Source organism: Hyla sarda, chromosome 1 (genome assembly GCF_029499605.1).
Source record: "Hyla sarda isolate aHylSar1 chromosome 1, aHylSar1.hap1, whole genome shotgun sequence".
In the NCBI taxonomy this organism is placed as follows: Eukaryota; Metazoa; Chordata; class Amphibia; order Anura; family Hylidae; genus Hyla; species Hyla sarda.
In genome coordinates this window covers 308,771,866-308,788,278 of record NC_079189.1, presented here as the reverse complement: position 1 = coordinate 308,788,278, position 16,413 = coordinate 308,771,866, and the positions used below count along the sequence as shown (strand labels likewise).

The following is a 16,413-nucleotide window of genomic DNA, read 5'->3' as shown; positions in this document are numbered from 1 at the left end:
CCCTTCATCATCCCATTGTCATCATCCCACACCCCCCCTTCATCATCCCCTTGTCATCACCCCACACCCCCCCCCCCCCTTCATCATCCCCTTGTCCTCATCCCACCCCCCCCCTTCATCATCCCCTTGTCATCATCATCACATGTCCCCACCTTCATCATCACCGCTTGTCAATGTCTGATACAGGGGTCTTCAACCTGTGGACCTCCAGATGTTTCAAAACTACAACTCCCAGCAAGGAGTTGCTGCTTGCTGGGAGTTGTAGTTTTGAAACCTCTGGAGGTCCGCAGGTTGAAGACCACTGCGGCCTTCGACATCATCCAGCCCTCCCCCTCTCACCCCCTTTAGTTCTGTACTCACCTCCGCTCGGCGGGACGTTAGGGTGCGCTGGTCCGGTGCTGCAGGACTGTCCGGTGGGGAGATCGTCCGGTGGGATAGTGGTTCCGGGCTGCCATCTTCACCGGGGGGGCCGCTTCTCCGCGCTTTGGGCCCGGAATAGAGGCGTTGCCTTGACGACCACGCAGAGGGACGTTGGTAATGAACGTCCCTCTGCGTCGTCGTCAAGGCAACGTGACTATTCCGGGGCCGGGCTGAAGCGCGGAGAAGAGGCCCCCCGGTGAAGATGGCAGCCCGGAACCACTATCCCACCGGACGACCTCCCCACCGGACAGTCCTGCAGCACCGGACCAGCGCACCCTAACGTCCCACCGAGCGGAGGTGAGTACAGAACTAAAGGGGGTGAGGGGGGGGGGGGGGGCTGGATGATGTCGAAGGCCGCAGTGGTCTTCAACCTGCGGACCTCCAGAGGATTCAAAACTACAACTCCCAGCAAGCCCAGACAGCCGATGGCTGCCCGGGCTTGCTGGGAGTTGTAGTTTTGAAACATCTGGACGTCCGCAGGTTGAAGACCACGGAGGGCGGAGAGTTCACTCGAGTATAAGCCGAGGGGGGTGTTTTCAGCACGAAAAATCGTGCTGAAAAACTCGGCTTATACTCGAGTATATACGGTATGTGGATGTCGCTGAATGAATGGAACAGTATAGACAAATCTTCATACCGTTAGATAAAATTCATGGCGCTCACCCCATGAGTCAGTGCTATGAACTTTATTAAATGCTATGAATAAAATAAGACATTTAACCCCTCAATGACCACAGACGTAAATGTATGTCCTGGCTTGGCAGTACTTCGCGCACCAGGACGTACATTTACGTCCTGTGTATGACCGCGAGCATCGGAGCAGTGCTCGCGTCATACACGGCAGGTTCCGGCTGCTATCAACCAGCTGGTAATGGCCGACATCTGCGATTGCGTGGATGTCTGCCATTAACCCCTCAGATGCTGTGATCAGTACAGATCAAGGCATCTGCGGCAATGCGCATTTTAAAATAGATGATCGGATCTCCGGCAGCGCTGCCGCGGGGATCCGATCATCTGTAATGGCAGACGGAGGTCCTCTCACCTGCCTCCGTCCGTCTCCAGGGGTCTTCTGCTCTGGTCTGAGATCGAGCAGACCAGAGCAGGAGATAGCCGATAATACTGATCGGTGCTATGTCCTATACATAGCACTGAACAGTATTAGCAATCAAATGATTGCTATAGATCGTCCCCTATGGCGACATAAAAAGTGTTTTAAAAAAAATTAATTAGAAAAATGTAAAATAAAAAGTGAAAAATCCCCTTCCCTCAATAAAAATGAAAATTGACAGTTTTTCCCATTTTACCCCCATAAAGTGTAATTTTTTTTTTATAAACATATTTGGTATCGCCGCGTGCGTAAATGTCCAAACTATCAAAATATAATGTTAACGATCCCGTTCGGTGAATGGTGTAAACGTAATTTAAAAAAAAAAAAAAAAAGTAAAAAAAATGCTGCTTTTTATGTCACATTTTATTCCCAAAAAAATTTATAAAAAATTATCTAAAAGTTTTATATATGCAAATGTGATATCGATAAAAAGTACAGGTGACAGCACAAAAAATGAGCCCTCATACCGCCCTATATACGGAAAAATGAAAAAGTTATAGGTGCTCAAAATAGGGCGATTTTAGATTACTGATTTTGTACAAAAAGTTTACGATTTTTTTAAAAGCGGAACAAAAATATAAAAGTATCTAGACATGGGTATCATTTTAGTCGTATTGACCCACAGAATAAAGAACACATGTCATGTTTACCGTAAAGTGTACAGTGTGAAAATGAAATCCTCCAAAATGTGCAAAATTGTGGTTTTCATTAAAAATTTCCTCCCTAAAAAAAAAAAAAGAGGTTTCATTAAAAAGTACAATTGGTGACGCAAAAAACAAGCCCTTATATGGTTCTGTAGATGGAAATATAAAAGAGTTATGGATTTTAGGCGAGGAGGAAAAAACAAAAACGCAAAAATAAAATTGGCCTGGTGAAATGGGCTTGGTCCTTAAGGGGTTAATTATGTTTTTCAGCAAATTATTTAGTTTTGATTAATGGAATAATATCAGCAAACAATTATCTGACATCCTCCTAGTGCAGTGTTTCCCAAACGCGGTCCTCAAGACCCCCCCGACAGGTCATGTTTTCTGGATTTCCTTAGTCTTTCACAGGTGATATAACTGTGGTGATGCCGGATTCACTGACCAGAATTATATCACCTGTGAAATTATATCACCTGTGAAGAAAACATGACCTGTTGGGGGTCTTAAGGACCGCTTTTGGGAAACACTGTCTTAGTGGATCTTTTATTTCCTTTTTTATTCTGATTACCATAGGGTAGACTTCAGCCTACCTCAGACACCCAATAGACAATGAAACTAAACTACAGTCACTTATCACAGTTGTGCCATAGTGAAGCAAGAACAAATAAAATAAAAAAATCAGCCTACCCCAAAAAAGAGGAATAACGGGCACACGTTACCCACAGGTATTAGCTTGCATGTATCTGTTGTTCATCTGATTTTGAAAACAAATCAGACAAAAAGAATAGTTTTGCATTCTTTCTGGCAAGTGCGCAGAGCTTAGCTTCTGCTCCAAAATTGCACCAGAAACTAAGCCAAATTAAAGATGGTGAAAACTAAAACTGGACTGTCTAAAGAGGCACCTGATTTTTAGACAACCACTTTTATAAATCTGCTGTATTTGTAGAATGTTTTGTCAAACTTAGGAATTGCATACTGTGTCCACCCGCTGTCCCGGGTTTACGTTTCAGAATTATGCAACTACATGCCTATTTGGTTGTAGACATCTGCTATTTAAAAAAATTAAGTAAAACGTTATGGTACTTTTTTATTTCAATTCAGTTTTTTTTTTATTTAGAATGCGTTCATACCGCCATATTGCTGTCCGTTTTACATATACATTTTTATAGTAAAAAACGTATATGTTAATGCTTGTTAAAAATAGATGCTGCTGATATATGTGCTGGAAAACATATGCTAAAAAGATGCCCTTTTTTAAAATTTGTTTTCAAAGTCAATGCCTGTCAGCCCCTTTGCAGACATTTAGAAATATGTAACATTTGAAACCTGTTTTCCAGCCTCACATTAGAAAAGTAAACTACATAACAGTACTGCAGTGGGCCCATTCACATTAAAGCAGTACTCCAGGGAACTAAACTCATAGCCCATCATTTCCCTCTTACCAACCTATATATTTGTCTAAATATCTTTCATTATCTATATAGAGCAGTTTTCCTCTTTCAGCTGTAACTTACATGCAGGGAGTGATAGAAATACATAATTCTCAAATCCACCTTGTCTCGGTGTAAACCCCTCACTGAGACTAGCCCCCACCCTTCAGGACAACACCATATGACGATTTCTGTCTGGTGTAGGGCTCTGGCTTCACAGCCACACCTCCCTTCCCCCTCCCCTCCCTGTGTGCCGGTAGTGAAGATTCTCAGTCTCCTCAGCGCACGCTGCTATCTTCCTGTGTAGATCTAATCACTGACTGCTGCCATTCAGAGCACAGCATGATTTATTGCTGGCGGAAGGATAGTCTGAAAGAAAAGACATGTACAGTGTGTGTGTGCAGTGTGAGCATGCACACAGATAGTGATAGCAATTGGCTGGCAGCCATTACACAGAGCTGCACTGACTGCTGGGAGTTGTAGTCTGTGCTGCAAGCAAGAAAAAAGAATATTTAGGAGACATCAGAGGCCAAAGGAGCTGCAAAAACCACATTGTTAACTACAGGGACACAGAACAGGTATTGTGGTGACTTTGGGTCATTTTTATTTTTCTTCCCTGGAGTACCCCTTTAATACACCAAACATAGTATACTAAAGACTTTGTTCTTCCTGATTCTGAAATTATACATTTTTTGCAGGACTTAAAAGTGGAATAGACCATGCTTTTGAGTCCTGTAAAAAAGAAAAGTATACGTTGGGTAAACAGAGATTGTAGTCACTAGCAAAATCTGTTCAGTACAGTAAAGTCAATGGGCCTGCCACAGGTATACAGTAGCATACATTGCCATACCTGATGTACCACTGATGTACTACACTTTTCTGTGAACATATGCATTTAGCATTTACCCTTATTTGGGAGAACAGCAAGTGGTCCAAGAGAAAGACCCTTCTCTATCCTGCTCTTTTTTTCAAACCTTCCCTACTTGTAAAGGAAGTAGTTCTTATACATGGCATATTATGGGATTCTTTATACTGTGTACAAGGAAATTTCTTTTAAAAGACCACCCAAAAATCCGTCAATAAATGGGGGTGGTCTTCTTAAGGTAAAAGGCCACTATGTATAATGTATAGTGGACTAAAAATCTGTCACACACAATCTGGTCTGAATAAGGGGGTGGTCTTCTCAAAGAGGTGGTGATATTTTAGTGTCTATTCACCCAGAGCGAACATGCCATATAAACTTGCATCCCCTCTCGCCAACGCATACATTTGTTTTTAAATGGCATTGATAACATTTTCCAGGTTGTCAGCAGTTTAGAAACCCCCAATATTTGATATGAATATAAACGTGAATCTTTGAATGAAGCTCTCGGAAAGCCCTTTACCATGTAATGTCTGTGTGTGCCTTTGTGAATCTATAATATTACATAAATGGAGAACTTCAGCCACAATTAACTTATTCCCTATCCACAGGCCCCCCGCTATCTCCAGAATGGGACCCTACTCTCATTTGGGAGTGTGTGCCGCAGAAGGCATCTGCTCCATTAAAGGGGTATTCCGGGCAAGAACATCCTATCCCCTATCCAAAGACATGTCATGCCCCCTCCCATAGACATGAATGGAAGGGGCGTGGCGTAATATCACGTCCCCAGTCCCGGAAACCCGGAGGTTTCAGAATCTGGAGACGCAGCCCTGCATAGAATGCGGGCTGCTGCAGGGAAATTGCGGGGGGTCCCAAAAGTGGGCCCCCCCGCGATCAGACATCTTATCCCCTATCCTTTAGATAGGGGATAAGATGTTTTTGCCTGGAATACCCTTTTAATTTCTATGGGAGTGCCAAAAAGACCCACGTACAGCACTCGGGAATCATCAGCACTCCAGTAGAAATGAATGAATCCTGTTCTGGAGGTCATAGTTGTCCAAGCGATTGGACCCCCGGTGATCAGCTACTTATCCCCTATCCTGTGGATAGGTGATAAGTTAATTGTGGCTAGAGTTCTCCTTTAATCTCTAAATGTTTATGATTTGGGCATAGCAATATAACAGGCACATAAAATTGTTCAATTCACACCAAATGATAAAAACTGTATTATGTCGGGTGGCATCCGCCAAAATCTGTTAACCACTTTTTCATTTTGCTTTCTGTAATAATAAAGGCATACTCTATCCAAGAGGAGCGAGATAAGCTGAGATATGAATGTAATGAGCTAGAAGAAAGGGTAAAGTTGTGAATGCCCACACCCCAGCACAAAACACCTACTAACACAATGCTGCTTTGGTCTGCGTATGCACTGTGTTTTTCTGCTCAGAAATACTAATATTAGTTTAACATAAAAAAACAACACAAAATTAGCATTTCCAATTGCATTACAATAGAATGCAGGCAAGGCCATCAATGTAGCAGCATGGTTTGTGTTTCTGCACAGAATAATACATAAGATAATGGTATATGGTTTCATGGTATGTTTTTTTCTTTTATATATTGGGCTTGCCAGCATGAACGATTTTTAAGGTTTTTTTCAGCAGGTAACCAGCTTTACAAGGGTCTTTGCTCTTGTGTGTCAACTGCTCCTGCCTATACACTGACATTGAATCACAGTCACTTAGCAGTGCTTGTCAAGGTAAACGCAGGAGCAGGCACCACTATGATAATCTATAAAGGCTGAAAAACTTTTAATGGTGACTCAGTAATGCATTATAAGTGCATGGATCCTGTGTGAAGTTTGTCATTTGGATCTTACATTGGTTATAATGGTAGAAGTTTAAATGGGCCAAATGCCATGGTCCTCCCCAATGAAGGGGCAGCAATGCTAAATGATGTGGGTTGTCTCTCCATTCTGGCTAATAGTGGGGAGGTCCAAATGTTCCTCTGTTATCCATGATTTCCCCTTAAAGCAGGGCATTTTGTACAGTTTTTTTTCTGTAGAGCAACAATCCTGTCCATCCACTGTGCAATAGAGGTCTACATCAGGAGAATTTCAATATTTAACTTAATTTCCAAGTGAACTGTTGAGGTTTAAATATTCGTAAATAGGGTGTCTCTACATAGCATAATGTAGATAGCTTTATAAGTTTGGCAACTACCATTGGCTCCAGGAAATGTACCGCTTTTATACCTTAAGGTAAGTTCACACATACAGGATCCTGCACGGATCTGATGCGCAGGATTTGTAACTGCAGATTAGAAGCTGTGCTCAATCATTTAGTTTACATTGCGCATTGCGCATCAAATTTGCATACGTGGGAACGTACCCTTAGGGTTTATTAACACGTACAGTATTCTGCGCAGATTTGATGCACAGGATTTCAAGCTGTGTTCAGTCATTCAGTTTACATTGAGATCTGCAGCAGAAAATCCTCCATAGACATGAATGGAGGGGGCATGGCGTGACATCACTAGGGGCCGTGACGTCACATCCCCGTCTCTGAGGCAGCGCCTGGCACAGAATGTCGGGGGCTACACCGAGATCCTGGAGGTCCCCAGCGTCGGGACCCCTGCGATCATACATCTTATCCCCTGTCCTTTAGATAGGGGATAAGATGTATAAAGCCGGAATACACCTTTAACCCCTTAAGGACGCAGGACGTAAATGTACGTCCTGGTGAGGTGGTACTTAACGCACCAGGACGTACATTTACGTCCTAAGCATAACCGCAATGATCGCAGCCAGGGACCCGTCGGCAATGGCCGACGCCCACGATCTCGCGGGTGTCCGCCATTAACCCCTCAGGTGCCGGGATCAATACAGATCCCGGCATCTGCGGCAGTTCGCCATTTAAATGAACGATCGGATCGCCCGCAGCGCTGCTGCGGGGATCCGATCATTCATAACGCCGCACGGAGGTCCCCTCTCCTTCCTCCGTGCGGCTCCCGACGTCTCCTGCTCTGGTCTGTGATCGAGCAGACCAGAGCAAGAGATGACCGATAATACTGATCTGTTCTATGTCCTATACATAGAACAGATCAGTATTAGCAATCATGGTATTGCTATGAATAGTCCCCTATGGGGACTATTCAAGTGTAAAAAAAAATGTTCAAAAAATGTAAAAGTAAAAGTAAAAAAAAAGTGAAAAATCCCCTCCCCCAATAAAAAAGTAAAACGTCCGTTTTTTCCTATTTTACCCCCAAAAAGCGTAAAAAACATTTTTTATAGACATATTTGGTATCGCCGCGTGCGTAAATGTCCGAACTATTAAAATAAAATGTTAATAATCCCGTACGGTGAACGGCGTGAACGAAAAAAAAATAAAAAAAGTCCAAAATTCCTACTTTTTTAATACATTTTATAAAAAAAAAAATTATAAAAAATGTATTAAAAGTTTTTTATATGCAAGTGTGGTATCAAAAAAAAGTACAGATCATGGCGCAAAAAATGAGCCCCCATACCCCCACTTATACGGAAAAATAAAAAAGTTAGAGGTCATCAAAATAAAGGGATTATAAACGTACTAATTTGGTTAAAAAGTTTGTGATTTTATTTTAAGCGCAACAATAATATAAAAGTATATAATAATGGGTATCATTGAAATCGTATTGACCCTCAGAATAAAGAACACATGTCATTTTTACCATAAATTGTACGGTGTGAAAACGAAACCTTCCAAAATTAGCAAAATTGCGTTTTTCGTTTTAATTTTCCCACAAAAATAGTGTTTTTTGGTTGCGCCATACATTTTATGATATAATGAGTGATGTCATTACAAAGGACAACTGGTCGCGCAAAAAACAAGCCCTCATACTAGTCTGTGGATGAAAATATAAAAGAGTTATGATTTTTAGAAGGCGAGGAGGAAAAAATGAAAACGTAAAAATTTAATTGTCTGAGTCCTTAAGGCCAAAATGGGCTGAGTCCTTAAGGGGTTAAAGGGGTACTCCGGTGGAATTTTTTTTACATTTTTTTAATCAACTGGTGCCAGAAAGTTAAACAGATTTGTAAATTACTTCTATTAAAAAATCTTAATCCATCCAGTACTTATTAGCTGCTGAATACTACAGTGGAAATTATTTTCTTTTTGGAACACAGAGCTCTCTGTTGACATCATGAGCACATTGCACTCTGCTGACATCTCTGTCCATTTTAAGAACTGTCCAGAGTATGAGAAAATCCCCATAGCAAACACATGCCACTCTGGACAGTTCTTAAAATGGACAGAGATGTCAGCAGAGAGCACTGTGCTCGTGATGTCAGCAGAGAGCACTGTGTTCCAAAAAGAAAAGAATTTCCTCTGTAGTATTCAGCAGCTAATGAGTACTGGTAGGATTAAGATTTTTTAATAGAAGTAATTTACAAATCTGTTTAACTTTCTGGCACCAGTTGATTTAAAGAAAGTTTTCCAACGGATTACCCCTTTAACAGCTATCCATTGGTGTCTGCAGCTCTTGGTAACATATTCAGCTAACAATTACCATTAAAAAGAACCCATCAGATGTTCCATGCTGCCCAAACTATGGGCACCATGGCACAGACTCCCTCATTACAATGCACTCCCATTTACTCTGTAATGCTGCAGTGAGCCGGAAGGTGGCTCTCTGCCTTTACTTCCTGCTGCTTTGAGCTTGATTTACAGGTCTCTTCCTACTTGTGAATCCACTCTTATTGTTGTGTATGTGCATTTCTAAGTGGTTGGTCCTCTTTGGAATGTTATCTCATAGATTTACTTATACCAGTATTGCTAGATTCTGGAATCTTGTGGAGTTAACCCTTAGAGGACAAAAGACATACATGTACAGCGCTGATGTCTGCGATTAGCCCTTTAGATGCTGTAATCAATACTGAATTAATAAGCCCCCATTAAGAAAAATCACTCCTATTTTCAATTTAAAATATAAAACTATGTAAAAAAATAAAATAAGCATATTTAATAATGTCCAGACTAATGTCCAATATAATGATAATGATCTTGTATGGTAAACAAGAAAGTCCAAAATTGCTGATTTTTGGTCACATCACATCCTAGAAAAATGGAATAAACAATGATCAAAAAGTCACATATACACAAAAGTGGTACCGATAAAAACTACCGATCACTGTGTAAAAAATGAGCCCCCTAGATGGAAAAATAAGAAAGTTATAGAGGTCAGAATAGGCCAAAGGTTTTTTTTTTTGTAATGTCTCGCAAAAAAATAAATAAAAAAAAAATTAAATATATATATTTTGTTTGGGCCATACATTTTATGGTAAAATGAAAGATGTCATTACAAAGTTCATGTGGTCATATGAGTCTGTGGATGGAAAAATAAGTATTATAGCCCCCTTTAAAGGCGCAAAAATTAAAATTGGTGGTGTTCTAGAGCCAAAACGGGCTGTGTGCTTAAGGGGTTAAATCTCACTTGCATTATGCGGAGTCATGATACATTTATTTCACACACAAGAACCACCTCTTACCAAGTTTCCACCCCAAGGTAATCCCCATTTTAGCTGGGGTGCTAGGGTATAGTGTTCAACGAGAGCAGGAAATGTCAAGGAGTGTGTAAATCCAGAATGAATGAAACAGTAAGGACATACAGAACATCGCTTCCTGCCTCACATTAGGACCTGCATTACTGGTAGATAATCTGCAAGTAGACATACAGTCATGGCCGTAAATGTTGGCACCCCTGAAATTTTTCTAGAAAATGAAGTATTTCTCACAGAAAAGGATTGCAGTAACACATATTTTGCTATACACATGTTTATTCCATTTGTGTGTCTTGGAACTAAACCAAGAAAGGGAGGAAAAAAAGCAAATTGGACATAATGTCACACCAAACTCCAAAAATGGGCTGGAAAAAATTATTGGCACCCTTTCAAAATTGTGGAAAAATAAGATTGTTTCAAGCATGTGATGTTCCTTTAAACTCACCTGGGGCAAGTAACAGGTGTGGGCAATATAAAAATCACACCTGAAAGCAGATAAAAAGGAGAGAAGTTCACTTAGTATTTGCATTGTGTATCTGTGTGTGCCATACTAAGCATGGACAACAGAAAGAGGAGAAGAGAAATATCTGAGGACTTGAGAACCAAAATTTTGGAAAAATATCAACAATCTTAAGGTTACAAGTCCAGCTCCAGAGATCTAGATTTGTCTTTGTCCACAGTGTGCAACATTATCAAGAAGTTTGCAACCCATGGCACTGTAGCTAATCTCCCTGGGCGTGGACGGAAGAGAACAATTGATGAAAGGTGTCAATGCAGGATAGTCCAGATGGTGGATAAGCAGCCCCAAACAAGTTCCAAAGATATTCAAGCTGTCCTGCAGGCTCAGGGAGCATCAGTTTCAGCACAAACTATCTGTGGACATTTAAATGAAATTAAACGCTATGGCAGGAGACCCAGGAGGACCCCACTGCTGACACAGAGACATAAAAAAGCAAGACTACTGTAACACTCACGTTTCTGAAGACAGGAACTCCGGTGTATGTGGATGACTCTGACCGTACCAGGGAGCGGAGTCTAAGGTGCCGCTGGTCTTCACCAGAGGCCACCGCAAAGCAGGATGGGCTTGCAGCAGCAGGCGACACCCAGGTCGCTACCCCTGGCACGGCTCGACCACACAGGCGGCTGAAGAGATGCGAGGCACAGGAGGGATGAGGCAACTCGTAGTCTGGATAGCAGTAGGTCAAGGCAGGCGGCACTGTAGCGTAGTCGGGACGTAGCAGGAGTTCAGTAGGCAGGCGGCAAAGGAGCAAGGTCAAGACACAAGAGCAGGAGATCTGGTACAAAGCAAGGCAATACAAAGGAACGCTTTCACTTGGGCACAAGGCAACACAAAGATCCGGCAGAGAACTGAGGAGGGTGGAGGAATTTAAAAACAAGCCACAGGTGATTACACTAATGAGCGTACTGGCCCTTTAAATCTTAAAGCTCCAGCGCGCGCACGCCCTAAGGGATGGGGACACGCATGCCGGAGCAGAGAGGTGGAGGCAGGAGAACACCCGGAGAGTGACGGACTGGGGCTCGCATACGGGCGCGTCCCGCAATGCGAGTCCCAGCCCCGTCGGCAGCAGAAGGTAAGGGGACCATGTGATCACGGCCAGCGTGTGAGGCCGGAGCGCATAGTGTAACAAATACATTTTGCCAAAATGAACTTGAGTAAGCCACAATCCTTCTGGGAAAACGTCTTGTGGACAGATGAGACCAAGATAGAGCTTTTGGGTAAAGCACATCATTCTACTGTTTACTGAAAACGGAATGAGACCTACAAAGAAAAGAACACAGTGACATATGGTGGAGGTTCAATGGTGTTTCGGGGTTGTTCTGCTGCCTCTGGCACTAGGTGCCTTGAATGAGTGCAAGGCATCATGAAATCTGAAGATTACCAATGGATTTTGGGTCGCACTGTACAGCCCAGTGTCAGAAAGCTGGGTTTGTGTCCGAGATCTTCGGTCTTCCAGCAGGAAGATCACCCAGAAACAGATGGCAACAAAGCACTGGAGAGTTCTGAAGTGGCCAGCAATGAGTCCAGATCTAAATCCCATTGAACACCTGCGGAGAGATCTTAAAATTGCTGTTGGGAAAAGGTGCCCTTCCAATAAGAGAGACCTGGAGCAGTTTGCAAAGGAAGAGTGGTCCAACATTCCGGCTGAGAGGTGTAAGAAGCTTATTGATGGTTATAGGAAGCGACTGATTTCAGTTATTTTTTCCAAAGGGTGTGCAACCAAATATTAAATTAAGGGTGCCAATAATTTTGTCCAGCCCATTTTTGGAGTTTTGTGTGACATTATGTCCAATTTGCTTTTTTCCTCCCTTTTTTGGTTTAGTTCCAATACACACAAAGGGAATAAACATGTGTATAGCAAAAACATGTGTTACTGCAATCCTTTTCTGTGAGAAATACTTCATTTTCTAGAGAAATTTCAGGGGTGCCAACATTTACGTCCATGACTGCATTTTAAGCCAAGTGGAGTAGGTGCTTTTATTGAAAAACAATCCAGGAAATGCACTTAAATCCTTTATTTGAATCCCGGCCACTGTCTTCTCCTCATACAATCCCAATAGATATTTGTGAATATTGCAGAACTATGTTAACTCCCCATTATAAGTTGTTTAGAACATATGTTCTCATTCATTAGATTCTACTACTGTAACAGAGAATCCCTTTCCAAAGCATTAATATGTACTCTGATTCTGAAGTAAGTCCAGGAAGATTATTTTCTATTCTTCAGTCTGTTTCATACATGGTCTTTTTAATGCGAGGTAGTAAGTTTCATGTGTCATTATTAGAGATATATGCTGTCCACAAAATGGCTTTTTTATTTTTATAAAGATCGTATTCATGAGGTCTTTAAAAAAATGTGTTCACTGTCTGTCGACTAATACAGAAACTTTGTGTTCCCACTAAATATGCCGATATGTCCTTACTGGTTAACTGATGTTTACTTCTGATTGGTCTATTTTGCATTGCTGTTTCTATTGTACTGGATATGTACATTATAACAACACTTACCCTTAGTCATAGCCTAGTCCTGCAACACACCAGCTATATTAAATGGAATTGTTCAGTGTCGGACATGTCCCTTTGATAAAGTTCTTGTATTCTGCACTGTGTGGAGCACAAGTCAGGCTTCCTATTGATAAACCATTTAAGTTAGCATTTTGTCCGTATTTGTTTTATTACCATGTCCTATCACCTATGTACTGGCTATTGCAGTTTGCATAAAAATTTCACTTAAAATTGCAAAAACGTGTAATATTTTAACATTATCTATATACGCAATTGAAAATGATCTAATGCAATTTAGTCATAACCCTGCAATGGTCATAGGGAATTATCATAACAGCGTGACTCTGATATGTCTGCTCTTTGTGAATGGTATTTTTCATCGGTTGCCCAAGAAATGTTTTCATATCCAGCTCTTTAAATGGTGCTTTTGCTTTTTTAAGGTTGCAGCGCTCCAAGAAGAGAAGAGCAGCTTACTTGCTGAGAACCAGGTTCTTATGGAACGTTTAAATCAGTCTGATTCTTTAGAAGATCCTAACAGCCCAGCTGGAAGAAGGCACCTCCAACTTCAGACACAGCTGGAGCAGCTACAAGAAGAAACCTTTAGGTAGACTATACTTTTTATGTACAGCCATCTGATACAGATAATTTAATATGAAGACAATGCATAATCTCAGTCAGTGCAGAGCCACATGCTTCGAAGGTTAGAAATGGACCTCTCGTTCACATTAAATTTTTCCAAAACCAATTTGCAGAAAAGTCCACGCTTGTTCTAGGATGTGCAACAGATTTTCATAATGAAAGCATGCCTTATATAATGATAGTCATTATGCACAAATTTTTGACTTTTTGGCAGAAGGGAAAAATCTGCTGCAGATTTAGCACGTACATTTCTAGGCAGATTTACCTTGCAGATCTTTGACATAACATTCCCTAAGGGCCTCACCTCCCTTCCCCTCCTTGTGCTCGCTGTTACACTTAAAGGGGTACAACAATTGGAACAACTGGTTCCAGAATGTTAAAAAGATTTGTAAATTACTTCTATTAAAACATCTTAATCCTTCCAGTACTCATCAGCTGCTGTATACTACAAAGGAAGTTGAGTTGTTCTTTTTTGTCTGAACACAGTTCTCTCTGCTAACACCTCTGTCTGTCTGGAGCTGTCCGGAGCAGGAGCAAATCCCCATAGCAAACTTCTACTTCTCCGGACAGTTCCTGACATGGACAGAGGTGTCAGCAGAGAGCATTGTGGTCATACTGGAAAGAACTAAACAACTTCCTCTGGAGCATACAGCAGTTTATAAGTACTGAAAGGATTAAAGGGGTATTCCAGAATTTTTTTTTTTTTATATAGCAACTGGCTCCAGAAATTTTAACAAATTTGTAAATTCTATTAAAAAAATCTTAATCCTTACAATAATTATGAGCTGCTGAAGTTGAGTTGTTTTCTGTATGACAACAGTGCTCTCTGCTGACACCTCTGTCTTTCTCGGGAACTGCACAGAGTAGAAGAGGTTTGCTATGGGGATTTGCTTCTACTCTGGACAGTTCCTGAGACAGGTGTCATCAGAGAGCACTTAGACAGAAAAGAAGTTATTTACAAATCTGTTCAACTTTGTGGAGCCAGTTGATATATCTCCTTTAAGATTTTTTTTAATAGGAGTCATTTAAAATCTGATTAACTTTCTGGCACCAGTTGATTTAAAAAAAAAACATTTCCCCCTGAAGTACCCCTTTAAGCAGCTTGCATCTGCCTCCTTTACGCTTAGCTGAGAAATAGAACGGCAATTCTATAAGTTTGGCAACAACCATCAGCTCCTGGAACGGTACATTTTGCTCATGACTCATGGACAAGCCTGATGCTGCTTCAAGACTGGTTAGTGTCCCAGTAGGTATAGGGACCCCTAGTGGTGGATTTTCAGGGGCCGTTTTCTTTATTAAATAATGATGAAAATGAACTGGTTTCTGTCTAAGGACAAGCTGGCTTGTCCTGAGACAGCAAGCAGTGCATGGCGCGGACCCCTGACTCGAGCCCGCGCCATCCGGTCGGCCCCCAGCTCATTTCTGTAGCTGCGGACTGCCGTTAATACCCGACATACGGCGATCGCCGCGGGCGGCTATTAACCCTTTACATCGCCACTGTCAAAGCTGGCAGCAGCGTCTAAAGGGACATTTAAACCATTCTTGGTGGTCCAGTGGGGTGGATCGCCCCCTGCAGCGCGATCGCTGGGGGGGTGATCCACTCTGGAGGTAAGAGGAGGGCTTACCTCTGCTTCCATCCCTGTCTTGACTCTGATATTGATAAAGCCTGGCTGAACCAGGCTTTATCAATCAAGCGCAGAGCACACAGATTAATGTGGTTCTATAGAATTTAGACCCTAACTATACGTAAATAATGCCTGTCATTTTTCCAGACTTCATATGAGCACTTGCACTCATGCTCCTTTTCTTGTGCTTTGCATAATAGTAATATTCCTTGTGTAATTGTTATTCTGAACAAAGCTTTTCATCTTTTCTAGGCTTGAAGCATCAAAAGATGATTACAGGATACGTTGTGAAGAGCTAGAGAAGGAGATCACAGAACTAAGGCAACAAAATGAAGATTTAACAACACTAGCCGATGAAGCGCAGTCGTTGAAAGATGAAATGGATGTGCTGAGGTGCCTGTACAGACATTCTATCTATCTAAATCTTTAGCTTTCACATTTAACACATTGTATCTGCCATGTTAATTTTTAACAATGCACCCATCTGTGATACAATAGCTTTAACATACAAAACATTAGAAACAGATAGAATATAGTCACTAAGCCTTTAAGTTGTCAGCCTGATCTTTCAGGCTTGTAAATGCACACTAGCTTTTCACACAACTTTTGCTCACAGGAAAATCTGTATTTTAAAGAATGTATTGTCTTCAATAATGTTGCTTTTTTCTCCCTAATTTTAAGTTTCAGCTACAAGGGATCTCATTTCCTCTGAATATGCTGATCTCTGCCTGTTGTTAGTCTTAGTCCCTCTCTAAGAAAAAAAAGGCACAAAGACAGACTGTTCATAGTTGGGACAGGGCAATGCTTAGCTCAGACTGCTCCTGTCTGCTCATACAGCCAGTGCCTCAGATCAAAACTGCAGTTAGTAACATTTATCTACACTTAAGTATGTGCTTTAATTTGACAGTGTATTTGTCATACAGGCTTTCACTTGCTAAAATGACTATTTAAATTCTAGATAGAATGCACTTTGTCTTCTGAATGAATCATGTTAGAAAAAAAAATTATCCCGAAGACAAACTGCAGAGCAGTGCTGGCAGAAAAATTAATGCCAACTAGAAAACAGAACTGCAAAAAAAAAGTGGCACTGAAGTGGAAGGGACACCTGGAGAAAGTGCTAATCT

The 16,413-nt window shown here is 41.5% G+C and overlaps 1 protein-coding gene across 2 annotated transcripts in view; it reads left to right on the top strand.

The window, feature by feature from the left end:
- Positions 1-16,413, top strand: part of HOOK3 (hook microtubule tethering protein 3) — a 119,997-nt gene that overhangs the window by 50,617 nt on the left and 52,967 nt on the right. For both annotated transcript variants that reach the window (XM_056518236.1, XM_056518237.1), the window contains exons 9-10: positions 13,466-13,629; positions 15,542-15,682. In XM_056518236.1, the coding sequence (XP_056374211.1) occupies positions 13,466-13,629; positions 15,542-15,682 (305 nt within the window). The remainder of the gene's footprint in view (positions 1-13,465; positions 13,630-15,541; positions 15,683-16,413) is intronic.